The sequence below is a fragment of the Melanerpes formicivorus genome, unplaced genomic scaffold, assembly GCF_026170545.1.
Source record: "Melanerpes formicivorus ecotype bairdi unplaced genomic scaffold, bMelFor1.0.p_v2 SCAF_3, whole genome shotgun sequence".
NCBI classification, from domain to species: Eukaryota; Metazoa; Chordata; class Aves; order Piciformes; family Picidae; genus Melanerpes; species Melanerpes formicivorus.
This window is the reverse complement of record NW_027142355.1, coordinates 16527993-16543220: the sequence shown is the minus strand read 5'-3', so window position 1 is coordinate 16543220 and position 15228 is coordinate 16527993. Positions and strand designations below refer to the sequence as shown.

The window sequence follows — 15228 nt, the reverse complement described above, 5'->3', positions numbered from 1 at the left end:
AATGCTAATAATGATGATAATAATAATAACAAAAACAAAAATTGCAAAAGAATTTTCTACAAAGTCTCTTTTGGTTACTTTGGGTACCAGTGCCATACAATGTGGACTGCAGGACTAGAGCACTGCAGTAGAGTGGTAGTTTGGATCAGCCAGTTTACTCAGGGTGATGCTAAATTTTACAGTACTGAAATTTTCATTAAAAATTAGAAACAACATGATTTCAACTAATTAATGCATGCTAACTTAGCCACAGCATCATGAAGTGACCATAAATGACTTCAGCTTGCTAAGCTAATTCATCTTTCACAATTAGCTGATGTTCTTTGTTACAGTGCTGAGATTCACAAAGCAGCATCACACTTCATGTTCTGAACATTAATCCTCTTGTACTTGGTGAGAGCTTTGCATTGATTTATATGCAGATAATCATATTGGTTAGAAAGGCTAACAAAGCTAACTGAGAGAAGATTTTGTCCCAGTATTTGTTCTATTTCCAAATTTTTATCACATATTATGCTACAGTACTTTTTTTCAGCAGATATTTTTGTGATCTAACAATTTTATTATGATTGAATGCTCTTGCCTGTAGCACACATAGATAGCTTTCACAATGAAATCTGATACATTTTAAATTTCAGGACATACTAACAATGTAAATTGTCACATAATTCCAATTTTATGTTATCCCATACTTGCAATTCAATTTAAGAAATGCAGGTGTGGTCCTTCTGAGTACTAGAATCAATGGTTTAGATTTTCTTTACAGTGTTTGAGAGTTGTACTGTATTTCTGAAGACTATCTGTATGCAGGTCATAGAATAGAATTAACCAGGTTGGAAAAGACCTTCGAGATCATCAAGTCCAACCCATCATCCATCACCATCTAATCAACTAAATCATAGCACCACGTGCCTCATCCAGTCTCTTCCTAAACACTTCTAGTGATGGTGACTCCACCACCTCCCTAGCCAGCCCATTCCAATGGCAAATCACTCTTTCTGTGAAGAATTTCTTCCTAACATCCAGCCTAAACCTCCCCTGGTGCAGGTTGAGACTGTGTCCTCTTGTCCTGTTGGTGGATGCCTGGAAGAAGAGACCAATGACAGGAGAAAACAGTTATTTTGTAACAAGATATGAATGCTGAACTTTAACACCATATATTATTTTTTGTCACGTCAAGTTACAAACCTTTATTGCTTGAACTGCCTCTGTGTACTGAGATCTACATGGGAATAAAACTTTGCAAATTGCTTTCTTACTATTCCCTAAATGCATTCTGATAAATATTTATAAAGTCTTCTCATTGCTGAAATACAGATTCTAACTGGGCTTATTCAAGATTCACTTATTCTTGGGATTAACCCTAAAATCCTATTACCAAGCATAAAGCAGTAGGGGGGAAAAAAACCACCAAAACCAAAAAACCCCACAAAGCTGGATTTAGCTACAAGACGAAAGCCTGATGAAATCAGGTCTGTTTCAATATTGCTCATTTAATACATATAGATACAACTGGGTCACCAAGCTGATTTAGCCATGAGGTAGAAGTAGCATAGCAACAAACCTCAGCAGATTGAAAGTCAGCATCAGTAGCATCTGATTAGATCTTCAGCAAGCTGACTACATTTTTCTCAATTTTCAGTATTCCCCAAGTGATGTTTCTGATTTATTTACTCAGCTTTCATAATGTTGACATTTCAAATGTTGGGAATTTTTAATCTGTGGTAAATTTCAGTACAGGAATTCCTACTTTGTTCAAATTTATTTGTTTTTCTATAAAAGATGGTAATTTCTGAATGTTTACAACTACATATTTTGAAGTGAAGAATAGGCAGGCAGCAGCAGGTAAAGCTGTTGACAAAATGTGAGGTTTTGCCTAAATTTGCTGTTTGGCAACTTTGAAGATGCAGGAAGTCATTTAGGTTGGAGGTCATTTTACAGGGTTTCCATTGTGAGTGTTGTAAATATGGTTATTAAAGCTGTTAGAAATTGAGATGCTTCTTTTAGTAATATGCATCCTTTTCATGGAAACAAACAAAACAAAAATCCTCCTGGAGCTGGGATGTCAGGTGTCATGAAGACCTTAATTTTTAAAGAGGAAGTTTAGGTTTTAAAACTCCATCTTTTTCACACATTTGGCACACAGGAATATTTTATTGGTTTAATTGAAATGAGAAACATACACAACTCACAGAAGGTGCCAATGACCTCTACCAGAAGTGTGAAATTTCCCATTTCGCGTTAACATTTTTAAGACGTTTAACTTGTTTTGTTGTAGTGCCACCTAGTGACTAAAACTTGAAAAAGTTTTTTGAGGTTTCGCTAATTGATTTTTTAAACTTTTATGGAATCATTCCTCCTTACCCTATTGCTAGACACCCTTAGGAAAATTCCCTCTCCAGCCTTCCTGTCGGATCCCTCCATGTACTGGAAGGCAGCTCTAATGTCCCCATAGAGTATTCGCTGGGGTACCTCAGTCTATCATCACAGCAGACGTGCTCCACCCCTTGGATCATATTTGTGACACTCCTCTGGACTTGCTCCAGCACGTCTGTGTCCCTCTTATGATGGACTCGATGCAGCATTCGAGGTGGGGTTTCATTGATTAATGGAGTTTAATTTGTTTATGTTGTTGTATATTAATGAGGTAATTTACAAAAGATTTTGTGGTTTTGTTTGGTGGGTAGGTTTGGTTTGGTTTCAAATTCAGTCACAGAGCTAGAGCTGATTTCCTCAATTTCTTTTCCTTTTGTATCCTTTTGGATAGTGTAGGCTTTCCTCAGTGGATTAGTGCTTTGTCCAGATAGCATCTGATAAATGGGGACTAAAGCTTACTCTCCTGATCATGTCATAAAAGCAATTTAACACACTCTTATATAAAATTAATAGCTATACACATAATTGCAAAGACAGCAAATACAGCAGGAAAAAAAACCCAAACAACTAACAACCAAACTGTTGACTGCCAGAAATAGCGATAAGCATTTTCTGATCAAGATAAATTAAGATAAATCCCAAGATATTACACTTTAATTCTTTATAACATTTCTTCTTACGCTGCTGGTTTTGTTGCCTTCTTGTTTTGCCATCACTACACATAATGTGAATTCTAAGGCAATGCTTTGGGCTTCCTTTCATAAAAAGAAGCAGAATGAATTGAAATGTTTTATTTGCATTTAAATAGGCTCCTACACTTGCCAAAAGAATGATTGACATTGGATTTTGGATTTATAACCTTTATACCTCTCAGGAGATGGAGATATATTTGGATATATAGAGAAGGATGGATGGATGGATATAGGGAAGAGAATTTGAAACATTCATCAATTTCTACACTGCCTGTGAAATTGGAGATTTTTCTCTTGAAGTCTTCAGAATGAATCATATTAGCTGTGTGTGCATTTTGAAGAAGTGATAATTCTTTAAGAATTTGTGCCATATTTGACCTTGTGGTTTAAATGACATATAGTAAAATAGCTAATATCAAGTTAAAGGGCAGAGTTGCAGACTTGGAGTTTGTTGCACAAAGGAAAGGAAAAAGCACATTCTAGCGCTCTAGTAGTGGAGAACTGAGATTAAAGCCCCTGGCCATGTTTTTGCCTCAGAATTATTGTTTTCTTCCCTGTTGCTTCACTTTTCTCACCAATAAAATGAGAATAAAATGGGCTCTTGACAAAGAGTCTCAGACACTCAGTAATGCTGGAAAATATCTGTGATGCTGAAGTGTAGATATTCCTGGATTTATATGATGCTGTATGTTATTTCTTTAGCTTGTCAGCTGGGGAGAGGTTGTCTGGTACCTGCAAAACATAGATTTATCAAACAAAAAGTTCTCAATAAACAAGACAGTTTGTGTCTATTCAGCAGGTAATATATTGAACTGAATAAAATTTCTGAATATTGATCTTTTCTTTTTTCATTTTGGACCTTTTTTTAAAAAATCACGCACACATTCTGCTTTTGTCTTATACTGCCCTCTTAACAAAAACATCTGCCTGTAGGGTCTCTTATAATTAATTTTTTGTTTTGCCATCATATCCACACAGTGCTTAGAGTGGAAAGAGATACAGGAAACAAATCAACATCTGCTTCACTTCCCTTATATCATATAATATTCTGGTGTTGGGGTAGATTTAATAATTTTAAAGAATGGTTGAGACTGGAAAAGAGGAGTCTTTTAACAATACTGAAATAACTATTCTGGAATCAGAAAATGTTTTCAGAATGACAACCTGTTATTTTCTCCATCTGGTAAAATCTTGAGGCACTGTTGCTTGCAGAGTTGCCTGTGTCTCAAGGAGCCCACAGCTCAGTGGAACTACCCAAGGGGGAGGAAAGGTCTCTAGCATTTAGATATTTCACTGAATTTCTGTACAATTCCACTGGGTTTGCAAGTTGGTATTTCTCTGAACAGGAAAACAAAGACAAAGCCATTGTAAAACGGTGAGATTAGTATTTCTGGTTCTGACCTTCTCCAAAATGACAAGATTCATGCAGTTCAGAGTTTCATGTTAAACATAATTGATTAACTCATTTTTCAAGTTATTGAGATGTTCTATATATGGCCAAAGATTGTAGGAGTGGTTCATGATAAACTGGATTAAGTTCTCTAGCACTCTTTGTGCTTGAGTAGGGATGTTGGACTAGATAATCTTTAAAGGTCCCTTCCAACCCAATGCATTCTATGATTCTGTGTTTTTCTCAGACCTGAGAATCATTCTGGGAGACCCCAACAGCAAGCACTGCAAAGTTATATAAATAAATTGGGTAGTAACAAATAATCTAGAAAAAATACATATAGAGCCTATACCTCACTATAAGCAAAATTAATTATATACTTCATGGTACTTTAAAATAAAAAACAAACATATTCCTGTTTTCAATGATTTCCAAGTGTTTTCCTGCAAGCCCCTTTTATTGTAGCTTAGGTAAGGAATAAGCTTTTTATAGAGCTGAAGAACTAGAAGCTGCTGCTGATGGTGACATAGTGGCTTGGTGACATAGGGTGGCTTTAGATCTTAACAAATCAATTGTCTCCAAGTATCATCAGCTGTTTGGTAAGTGACTCATAGAGGCACAGCATCATACACAAATTCTGGGTTTTTTTGGGTTTTGCCATAATGGCTTTTTTGTGACATACATAACTATACTGGAATAGTTAGGGGAAAATGCCAGTCTGATAAATAACCAACAGACATAATTCATATAGATAGTTTGAGAGTGTTTTATTCAGTAAAATATGAACTGTAGTTACTTTAATTTTACAGGTTTGATAGGATTTCATTTTGTAGGACTATAGACTTTCTGAAATGGCAACTGGCTTTTGAAATTTTTCATGTTCTTTCTTACAGTTAAATATCAAGTGATGGAGTATATTATTAAGAACAATTATTCTTAGCTTTAAAGAAATCTTCCGGACTTAAATAGCATTGTTATGGTACCTAGGAGACAGGCAATGTGGCCAGTATTGTTAAAGGCTTATTGCAGTTTTGGTATCTTAATGTGCAACATTATAGACATAAAATCATAGAATGGTTTGGGGTTAAAGGGACCTCCAAAGGCCACCTAGTCCAGCCCTCCTGCGGTGGGCAGGGACATCCTTCACTAGATCAGGTTGCTCAGAGGTTTGTCAAGCCTCACCTTGAATATCACCAGGGATGTGGCCTCAACTAACTCCCTGGGCAACCTGTTTCAATGTTCCACCATCCTTGGGGTAAAGAACTTTTTTCCTAGAACCCAATCTAAATCTCCAGGCTGAACAACCCCAGCTCCCTCAGTCTGCCCGTGTATGAGAGGTGCATTTTGTGGCCCTCATAGTTAGGTATAGCACAATTTGCTTGTTAACTACTCAAACAGGCTGTATTCTTGTCATCTTTTAAATGTCATTATTTTATCTGTAATCACCAATCCATATGCTAGATAACTGATGTTCATAAGCAATAATTATCCTGATACATTTGCAAGACTGCTAGCAAGCAATTTAGATTTGCAGCTTAAAGTTAGTGGCATTTCAGAGAGAAGTTTTCACTTGAACACCAAAAAATGTTGTTTGCTATAGCTCAAAATAGGGCATGCATGGACCACAAGTTGGAACTTATGGTTAGTTTTATATTAGCTCATCAAATAATTTACATACAATGTCACTGATGAAGCAGAACAGTGTTTTCATTCTACTTTTTCAGTTGAAATTGGCTTTTGTAGAGCAGAAGTACCTAACAGATAATGATTTCCTTCTACTTTCCAACTCTAAGATCTGTTTTTTATCACATCTCCTAAGTAGAATTAATTTTCAGATCTTGTCTTTTGGAAAATATATCATTAAGTCTCCCATCATAGCTACAAAATTAGGTCAAGGCAAGCTGAAATAATTCCTCAGCACAATACTATTTTCACTCCCACATGTTTAATGTACCTAATAATCACTGGGTGATTTATTGGTTACTTGTGAAAGAAACTTCTCTAAGAAGCATCACTGAGTGTGTCATTGTTTTGCTTCCAAGTGAATTGATTACAGTTGTGTGATCATTTTACTGTAAATAAAAAATCATCACATGATACTGGGGGGAAATGGAAAAAATGGATTACCATAATTTGTTTTGAGTCTAGAGAAAGAAGTTCTATAAAAGATGACAGAATGGAAATGTTAGGGTTCAGCTGGAAGTCATACATTTTAATCACAGTGGAGGGTTGGTCCTAGCAAAATATTATTTTCTGTGAAATGTGGCATACTTTAAAGGAATATTCAAGGTGAAAATCTGCATATATGTAACTATTTCCACTTGTTAGTAAATTTTAAAGGTGAAGTTTGCATTGTGACACTGGGAGAACCAGAAAATATTTTTAACCTTCATTATCTCACCCTTTCATACTTTTGTTAATGTAAATCACTTAGCTATACAATACTGTATTTGCAGTTGTGGCATTAAGGATATTAAAGGCCTGATAAATAGACTATCATAAAGATAAAAAAGGAAGCTTTGTCATGTTATTACGTACAACTGACTCTTCTGTGGAGGACATGGTCGAGCACAACATTGCATTTTTCAAAGCTCAAACACTTGTTCATGTGTTTTCACATGGTTTTGGAAACAGTTATCTCCTTGTGACACCTTATTTTAAAATATATTAATTGCCTAGGTTTGAAATCTGCAGACACTGGTGGGCATTCTCAATGCAGCACAAATGAAAATCCAGTTGTGACATGATCAAGAAACTATTAGTCTTTATTACTACAGTACCTAGAAAGTTCAGTGTCTCTAATTCTATTGACTGTCTTTAATACTATTTCTATTTATTTTACAGTTTAACAATAATGCTCAAAATGTCAGTTGCTTTAATCATCTCGTCCAAGCTAATGTACGGAACAAGAAGAAACTGAAAGAAGCTGTCTATAAAATCTCTGCTAAAGGAATTACGGATTACAAAAAAGGCTTTAGTTATGCTTTTGAACAGCTTCTAAATGTAAGTATGAAAGTAATCTCTCTCTCATATGAAGTGAAGGAGAACTTGAACATTCACATGGCCCCTGCACGCCCCTCTATTGTGTAACTAAGAGGTAGAAGCACAAAACTTTATTTAGCAAGTAAATTTATCCCAACAATATGTTGTGGTTTATTGTTGCACATCCCTCAGCAAGTTGCTAAGATTAGAGAATATATTTGTTTTTCAATGTGCTATACTGTTTTTACTTCAGTCATTTACCCAGATTTTCATTTAACATGACATTCTCAGTTGTCAGGAAGCTGGAGTATACTTGATTTTCAGGCAATTTTAAAATGAAAGGCTCTATGTTACAGTTTAATTATTTCAATTTTACCACACTATCTCCTAGAAATCTTTAGTTAACCTGTAATTTAATATTTATTACAGGTCCAAAAATAGTTGATCATAGCTTTACCAGGACTAAAGGGAGTAAATGACTTTGTTAAGAATATTTGGCACATGAGACCTAACAGTGGCCTTCCAGTACCTGAAGGGAGCCTCCAGGAAGGCTGCAGAGGAACTGTTTCCAAGGGCCTGCAGTGATAGGATGAGGGGCATTGGGTTGAAATTAGAGACGAGTAGATTTACCCTGGATGTTAGGAACGTGTTCTTTACCATGAGTATGGTGGAACACAGGAACAGGTTGCGTGGGGAGATGGTTGAAGCCCCAGGTCTGGAGATCTTCATGGTCAGGCTTGACAAGGCTCCGAGCAACCTGATCCAGTGGAGGATATCCCTGCTGACTGCAGGGAGGTTGGACTAGATGACTTCTGGAAGTCTCTTCCAAACAAACCATTCTATGATTCTATGAGTAATCTAACATGTAAAAAGAATAATTTCCTGAAATATGTAAATTATTTCCATGTTAGAATTGTACTGTGCTTTCTAATTTGCACCCAAACTCAGTCTTTCAGAGTATTAATATTTTCCAGACATTTTGAGGTTTTATTAGCAATTGTTAATAATTTGTGTAGCTGTTAAAACCCTCAAATATTACATATTTACCTTCATAAAGACTGTGTCTTGAATCTTCACTTAAGTGTAATTTTGGGCTATACAAATTTATAGCAGTAAGGATCTATCTTAAAAAAATGTGAAGTGCATTCTTTTTCTTACTATTTTTTTTTTTAATAAATCAGTGATGCCTCTCAGTGCAAAAAATTTTTTTTTCTCCTAATCTGCCAGGTTCTGGACTACAGTACACTTCCCTCCCATTGTATACACACCTTTTGGTCTAGAAATGGTTAAAAATATTCTTGCTAAATTTTGAGGGAGTAAAAGAAAACACAGTTTTCAAGATTATGTTCTCATCAGAGCAAGTTTGGTGGGAAAATGATTAGGTGCCCTCTGGTGATGGTTATTTAAAGCGGCATAAGGATTCTAAAAGCTGGAATTCTTCAGACCAGGCTGAAATGTGTTTGCTCTTTTTTAATATCCATCCCATGTAGAGGCAGGAAGATATAAGAAATTTTACTAAACACAGCTTTCTCCTCATAGTATTTATATCTAATTAACCTTATGTGTTACATTTGGTGCAGCACTAGATGTATGCTCTGTCTACAGGCAGTACTAAGAAGATCTAAATACAGGGCAGTCATCAGAGTGGGCTTGTCTGTTAAGACTTAAAAAAAAAATGCTTCAAAATAATTGGAGATCTCTCTCACAGTGAGACATTCTCTCTCATAACTGGAGACAGAGCTGTGATTAGTATCACATAATCTTTGCAAGCCTGTAAATTATGGCAGGACACTGTAGAGATGCATATCAAGGGATATAAGGAGATTGCACTAGACATACAGTCATTGACTTTGGATACTGGCAAATTCATCTGACTGGAAGAGCAAAGGGCTGGTGATAGAGTTAGTGATGGACTTGGGTGACAAGAAAATACAATACAATTATGTAATGCAGGTTTAAATATTAATTTAAAAGTCTATGCTTAGGAGTTAATTTCCAGTTGTATATTTATTAATTCAAACAGTCTGATTTCTTTAAGGTCCATGGAAATGGAGTATTTTTTAACACCTTAAATTTTCATAGTCATTTTATGGGGGCTCTTTCTGGGTGACAGTCATTTCAAACAATTTTCCTGAATACCAAAGTAATATTTCACTTCTGCCATGAACAAGACGCTGTCTGATGTGTCACTAGATGGAGATAGACACTTTTTTCAACATACTAATTCAATAGGGTTTTATCCACTATTTTTGCATTATGTATTGTTATATTGCTTCAGTAATACAGGAGTTTATCTTCCCCCATAACATATTAACTATGGTTTGGCAAAAAAAAACAGTAATGTCTTGAAATCATCTTTTATTAATTTGAGTAGCTGATTTTTTATTTGGTTTACAGTTAATATTGATCTATTAATACAAATTATCTCAGAGGAATAATTACTTATGCTAATACAGGGATTTTGGTTTATTTTGTTTAATTTTTATCTATTGTATCTTATTTTGTTTTATTTTATGTATCTTACTTGATTTGTTTTCTTGTATTTTGTATTTTGTATTCTATTTTTCATTCTGAAAGGGGTATTGAATGAAATCCAAGAGATTCTGGAAGTACTACCACTACTGTGTTAAAGGAGTCAGGATGCTGATATTAAAGCCATCAAATATAACATCTGTTATTCCTTATAACCTGAAATTAAAATAGCTTCTGTTTTTATCTCCTGCAGCATAGTGTCTCCAGAGCTAACTGCAATAAGATTATTATGTTGTTTACTGATGGTGGTGAAGAAAGAGCACAAGAAATTTTTCATAAATATAATGAAGACAAAAAAGTAAGTGATATGTGAAAGGTTTTACTGCACAAAATGCAACAGCAAAAAGAGGAATATTTAAATATGGAAAAGAAAGAATTTTTGTTATGTGTAAAAGGTATTTTTATGTATTAATATTGAACCATAAGGCACTTAAAGCTTTCTCAATCTGTTACATTTCCTTGAAAAGCCTATAAAATAAATTTAATGTTTTCAACTTGTGACCTATTGGTGTCAAGTGGTACAGAGGTAAGCCATAATGCCAGAAAGAATGAAACTTTTTATTGATTTATCTGTTGTTAGTGTAATTACTGCATTATTGAGTGGAAATACAGGAGTTAAGTGATGTGAGGTATCTGTGTATCACCTCAGTGTGAATAATTTTTTGTGTCTTGTTCATCAAGCAAAGGCCAAAACACATCTCAAGGTTAGAGTCTGAATAGATTTGTACTGGAGCAAACCCACATGCTTTTCCCAGTAAGGCTAATTATACATTTGAATGTCTTAGCTAGGAGTGGGATGGCTTTCTATTGATGAAATTTGATCTGTGGTTCAACCAGAATTAGGGGCTTGACATGAGAATCACTGGATGAATTGTGTTGTTCAGATGAGATTGGATTACTGCCTGTGCTGGGTTTGATCTGAATTTTTGAATCTAATCAAACTTCTGGTCTGGCTTTTGGATACTTAGAGATGTACAAATGCATGAGTATGTGTGTATGTGAAATAAATTAGCTTTTAAAATTGTCTCCTACTACATTCCAGTGCAAATCACCATACATAGATTAATCAATTTGGAACAAAAGCTGGATCACAGAATCACAGAAACGTTCAGGTTGGAAAAGACCCTCAGGATCAGCAAGTCCAACCAACTAACCCTACTCTACAAGGTTCACCCCTAAACCGTATCCCCAAGCACCACATCCAAATGACCTCTAAACACATCCAGGATTGTGATTCAGCCACCTTCCTGGGCAGCCCATTCCAATGCCTAGCCACTCTTCCTGTGATTCCCCCCCCCAATATCCAGTCTAAATCTATTGAGTTGCAGCTTGAATCTCTTGTCCAGGCCTTGAGCAGCTCGGTGTACTTGAGAGGCATCCTTGCCCATGGCATGGAGATTGGAGTAGATGATCTTTAAGGTCCCTTCCAGTGTAAGCCATTCTATGATTCAATGATTCAATATACTCTCACTTTCTTGTTCCTTCTAGTAATTGGGGGGGGGGGGGGGTGTTCTTATATCCAGAAAGGTATGATGGTGATAGTGGTCACTGTATTGCTTTCTAATTATTTAAGTATATTTTCTTATGCATGTAAATGCTGTGCAGACACAATGCAAAGCAAATTTCTTACACTTGGTTAAGTTCTGTTTACCTACAAGTTCAAATCCTAGTAAGCACTTAGGTTTTCTGACTTGTCTAATAAAGTAGTGGGTTGCTAGGTGCTACTCCTTACTATTTTTCTCCAAGGTGACATTGGAAATACAAGAAATAGTACCAAAGTTTTTACACATATAATTTTAAGAACCATTTGCTTTCTCCTTCTGGTTTTCCATCAGTAACACTCCTTGGGGTGTTGAAGGGAAATTCATGGTTGAGAAACTTCTGATGAGATTAAACCACTAAATTCATTTTTAGGTATCATAATGAGATTCCCTTGACAATCTTTCATAACATTCTAATATTTTTTAAAATAAGACTGATACAAAATATGCTCTCTTTACTATGACTGCAGTTGATTGCAGAATGATGACATGTGAGTTCTCTTGTTGTTCCCTCTCTGTGTAATTTAATCTTAATTCAACAGAACATAATAACAAAATTGACAGACATAACATGAAAAAAATCACATATAGTTTCTTTTTGTTTAAATCATGACCACAAACATAGTGTTATCTTCTCAGCTGCATAGTAGGATGCTTTCATATATTAACTGATGAGATCTTTAAAGTTTACAGATTGAAATTTTACTGTCTTTATTTTATGCAAATTATAAATTATTTCACAAATAACCCACTGAATATAAGACCAATTTTCCAAGTTTTACCATACTGAAATATGTATCAGCTGATGTCTTCTCTTGTCTGCTCTCCATTGATTTGGAAAATTTTGCTTTATCTTTTTCATGCCGCATAAAAAGCATGAATCTTTAGTGTCTTACATCATAGTCACTTTGCATCTTAGGCATAGAATCATAGGATGATTTATGTTGGAAAGAACCTTCAGAGGTCATCTAGTCCAACCCATCTGCACTGAGAAGGGACATCCTCCACTGGATAGGGTTGCTCAGAGCTTTGGTGAGCCTCACCTTGAATGTCTCCAGGGACACAGCCTCAACTACCTCCCTGGGCAATCTGTTCCACTGTTCCACCACCCTCATGGTAAAGAACTTGTTCCTAACATCCAATCTAAATCTCCTCTTCTCTCATTTCAAACCACTGACACTTGTCTTACCATTGCAGACCTTTGGAAACAGTTCCTCTGCAGCCTTCTTATGGGCCCCTTTCAGGTATTGGAAAGCCTCTATTAGGTCTCCATGATCTTTTCACCAGGCCAAACAACCCCAGCTCCCTCAGCCTGTCCCCATAACAGAGGTGTTCCAGCCCTCTGATCATTTTTGTGGCCCTCCTCTGGACCTGCTCTAGCAGGACGAATTTCCTTCCTTTGTTGAGGGCTCCAGAGCTGGACTCGATACTCCAAGTGTATTCTCACCAGAGCTGAGCAAAGTGGAAGAATCATCTCTCTTGACCTGCTGGCCGTGCTTCTTTTGATGCAGCCCCAGATACCATTGGCCTTCTGGGCTGCAAGAGCGCACTGGTGGCTCATGTCCAGCTTTCCATCCGCTAGCATCCCCAAATCCTTTTCTGCAGGGCTGCTGTCAGTATTATTACCCTGCAGCCTGCACTGGTATCTAAGATTGGCCCAACCTAGAAGTGCTGTGTTCTAAACTTGTTGGTTTTTTTTTAATTCTCTCGTACGAATAAAAGAGCATTCAATCAATCTGTTAGTCCTTGATTTCATCTTCCTGACATAAACTTGCTCCAACTGTAAAAGTGTTTTACTCTTCATGTTAGTTACTTTGTGATTCTGTGGCATGAAAGAAGCTTCAGTAAGTTTTGACGCATCAGATGACACCGCTTAGTACGCTTCTTTGCAGTGCTCTTCGTGCAGTCTTCAAGTTAAGAAGCAAAAGAATAAAATAAACTAAAAGACCAACCTCAAATCTAGCATCTGTCTATTAAGTTAGGGGGTTAATATTTTTTGAAATAGCATAATGCTATAATTAAAAAAAATCAATCTTGACAAATAATTTGCAGTATGAATATTAGAGTTATTATAAAACTTATGTAACAGTTTTGAGGAGGAAAGTTTCTAGTTTTAATCTGTTTGAAGGGGAAAATCACAGTTGTGTTTCACCTTTGCATGGAGTTTTTATTGTCACAGTTTGTAACTACGTGCTGTGCTTGATATTTCAGAACTGGCATGTTTACCTTAACAGTGACATTTGGGGCACTCACATTAGATGTGTGAAATACCACATGCATGCTAAATTTCAGGAATGGGGGTGGTAATTTTTCATTTTATTTGCATTTGTGCTACAGATGGCTTCACTGAAGATAGCAATGTAAGTTTATGTGAAATGTAGGCCCAGTAGGCGCTCTCCATCCTGAGAATTTTAAATTCAGATTGAAAATAGAAATCTAACTACAGATCTTTGGGGCAAATTGTGCACACTGAAATGTGTGTTTTAAGAGATTGCTCAATTCATGTGAGTAGGAAAAAGACCTTAAACTTACGTCATGCACTTCCAGTTGTTTGGAGTGGGTCAGGTGGGTTGATCTGACCCCTCAAATAAGATTAGAACCAGAAGCTGGGTCTCATGTCTCATTCCCACAGAATTATCTGTCATGCTGAGGCTGAAGAGGGACTTCTCATAAGAGTGTCTAGAAATAGGACAAGGAGGGTTTACACTGAAAGAGAGTAAGTTTAGACTGGATCTGAGGGAGAAGTTCTTCAGTAAGAGAGAGGTGAGACTCTGGAATAGGTTGCCTAGGGAGGTTGTGGATGCCTCCTCCCTAGGGGCTGTTAAAGGTCAGGTTGGATCAGACCTTGAGAATCGACTGTAGTTGAAAGGCATTCCAGCCCATGGTGGTGAGGTTGAAGTAGATGATCTCTAAGGTTGCTTCCAACATAAGCCATACTACGATTCTGTGATTAATGTAACCTCATTTTGTGCATTATTTTTGTTCTGAAAATATAATTTCAGAAAAAATGGCATGCAAAGAATTTTTCCAACAACTAAATTCCATTAAAAATATCTGTATGCAGTGGGCACAGAACTGCTACAGTCGTGGAGGTCCTATGGGAGAAGGTTGTAACTCCCTGGGGAAGCTTACAACTGGCAGTGGCTCATTGCAAATGAGACACATCCAGCATGTCAGTGGAATGATAACCTGAAATGAGATGGTGCTTGCAAAATTTTCTTCTAAACCAAGAATACTTCCTGCTGCTGTTACTGAAGGAGGGAACCAATTTTTCCCCCGATTTATTTCAATCTATTATTGCACAATTGCAAGTCAGTAACACTAAAAAGAAGGGAAAAAAAATCATAGAATCATAGAATAGATTGGATTGGATTGGAACGGACCTCCAAAGGTCATCTAGTCCAAACCCCTCTTCAGTTAGCAGGGGCACCCTCAACTAGATCAAGTTGCCCAGAGCCTTGTTGAGCCTTACCTTCAATATCTCCAGTAATGGGGCCGCAATTACCTCCCTGGGTAACCTGTTCCAGTGTTCCACTACCCTCATGCTAAAGAACTTGTTCATAAGTAAAGAACCTGTTCCTAAATGTTCATCTAAGCAGTAGTGTACGAATCATTCCAAACAAAGATGAAAGTGTCAATCCTGACTACAAATGACCATTGCAACAGTCCACAATATTTCCACTTGGGGCAGCCATGGGATTCTCATTGGATATGA

The 15228-nt window shown here is 36.5% G+C and overlaps 1 protein-coding gene across 7 annotated transcripts in view; it reads left to right on the top strand.

Moving 5' to 3' along the window:
• The window catches only part of CACNA2D1 (calcium voltage-gated channel auxiliary subunit alpha2delta 1), a 372424-nt gene that overhangs the window by 266930 nt on the left and 90266 nt on the right, over nucleotides 1–15228 (top strand). For all 7 annotated transcript variants that reach the window (XM_068167762.1, XM_068167753.1, XM_068167734.1 and 4 more), the window contains 2 exons: nucleotides 7303–7461; nucleotides 10166–10270. In XM_068167762.1, coding sequence (XP_068023863.1) covers nucleotides 7303–7461; nucleotides 10166–10270 — 264 coding nt within the window. The remainder of the gene's footprint in view (nucleotides 1–7302; nucleotides 7462–10165; nucleotides 10271–15228) is intronic.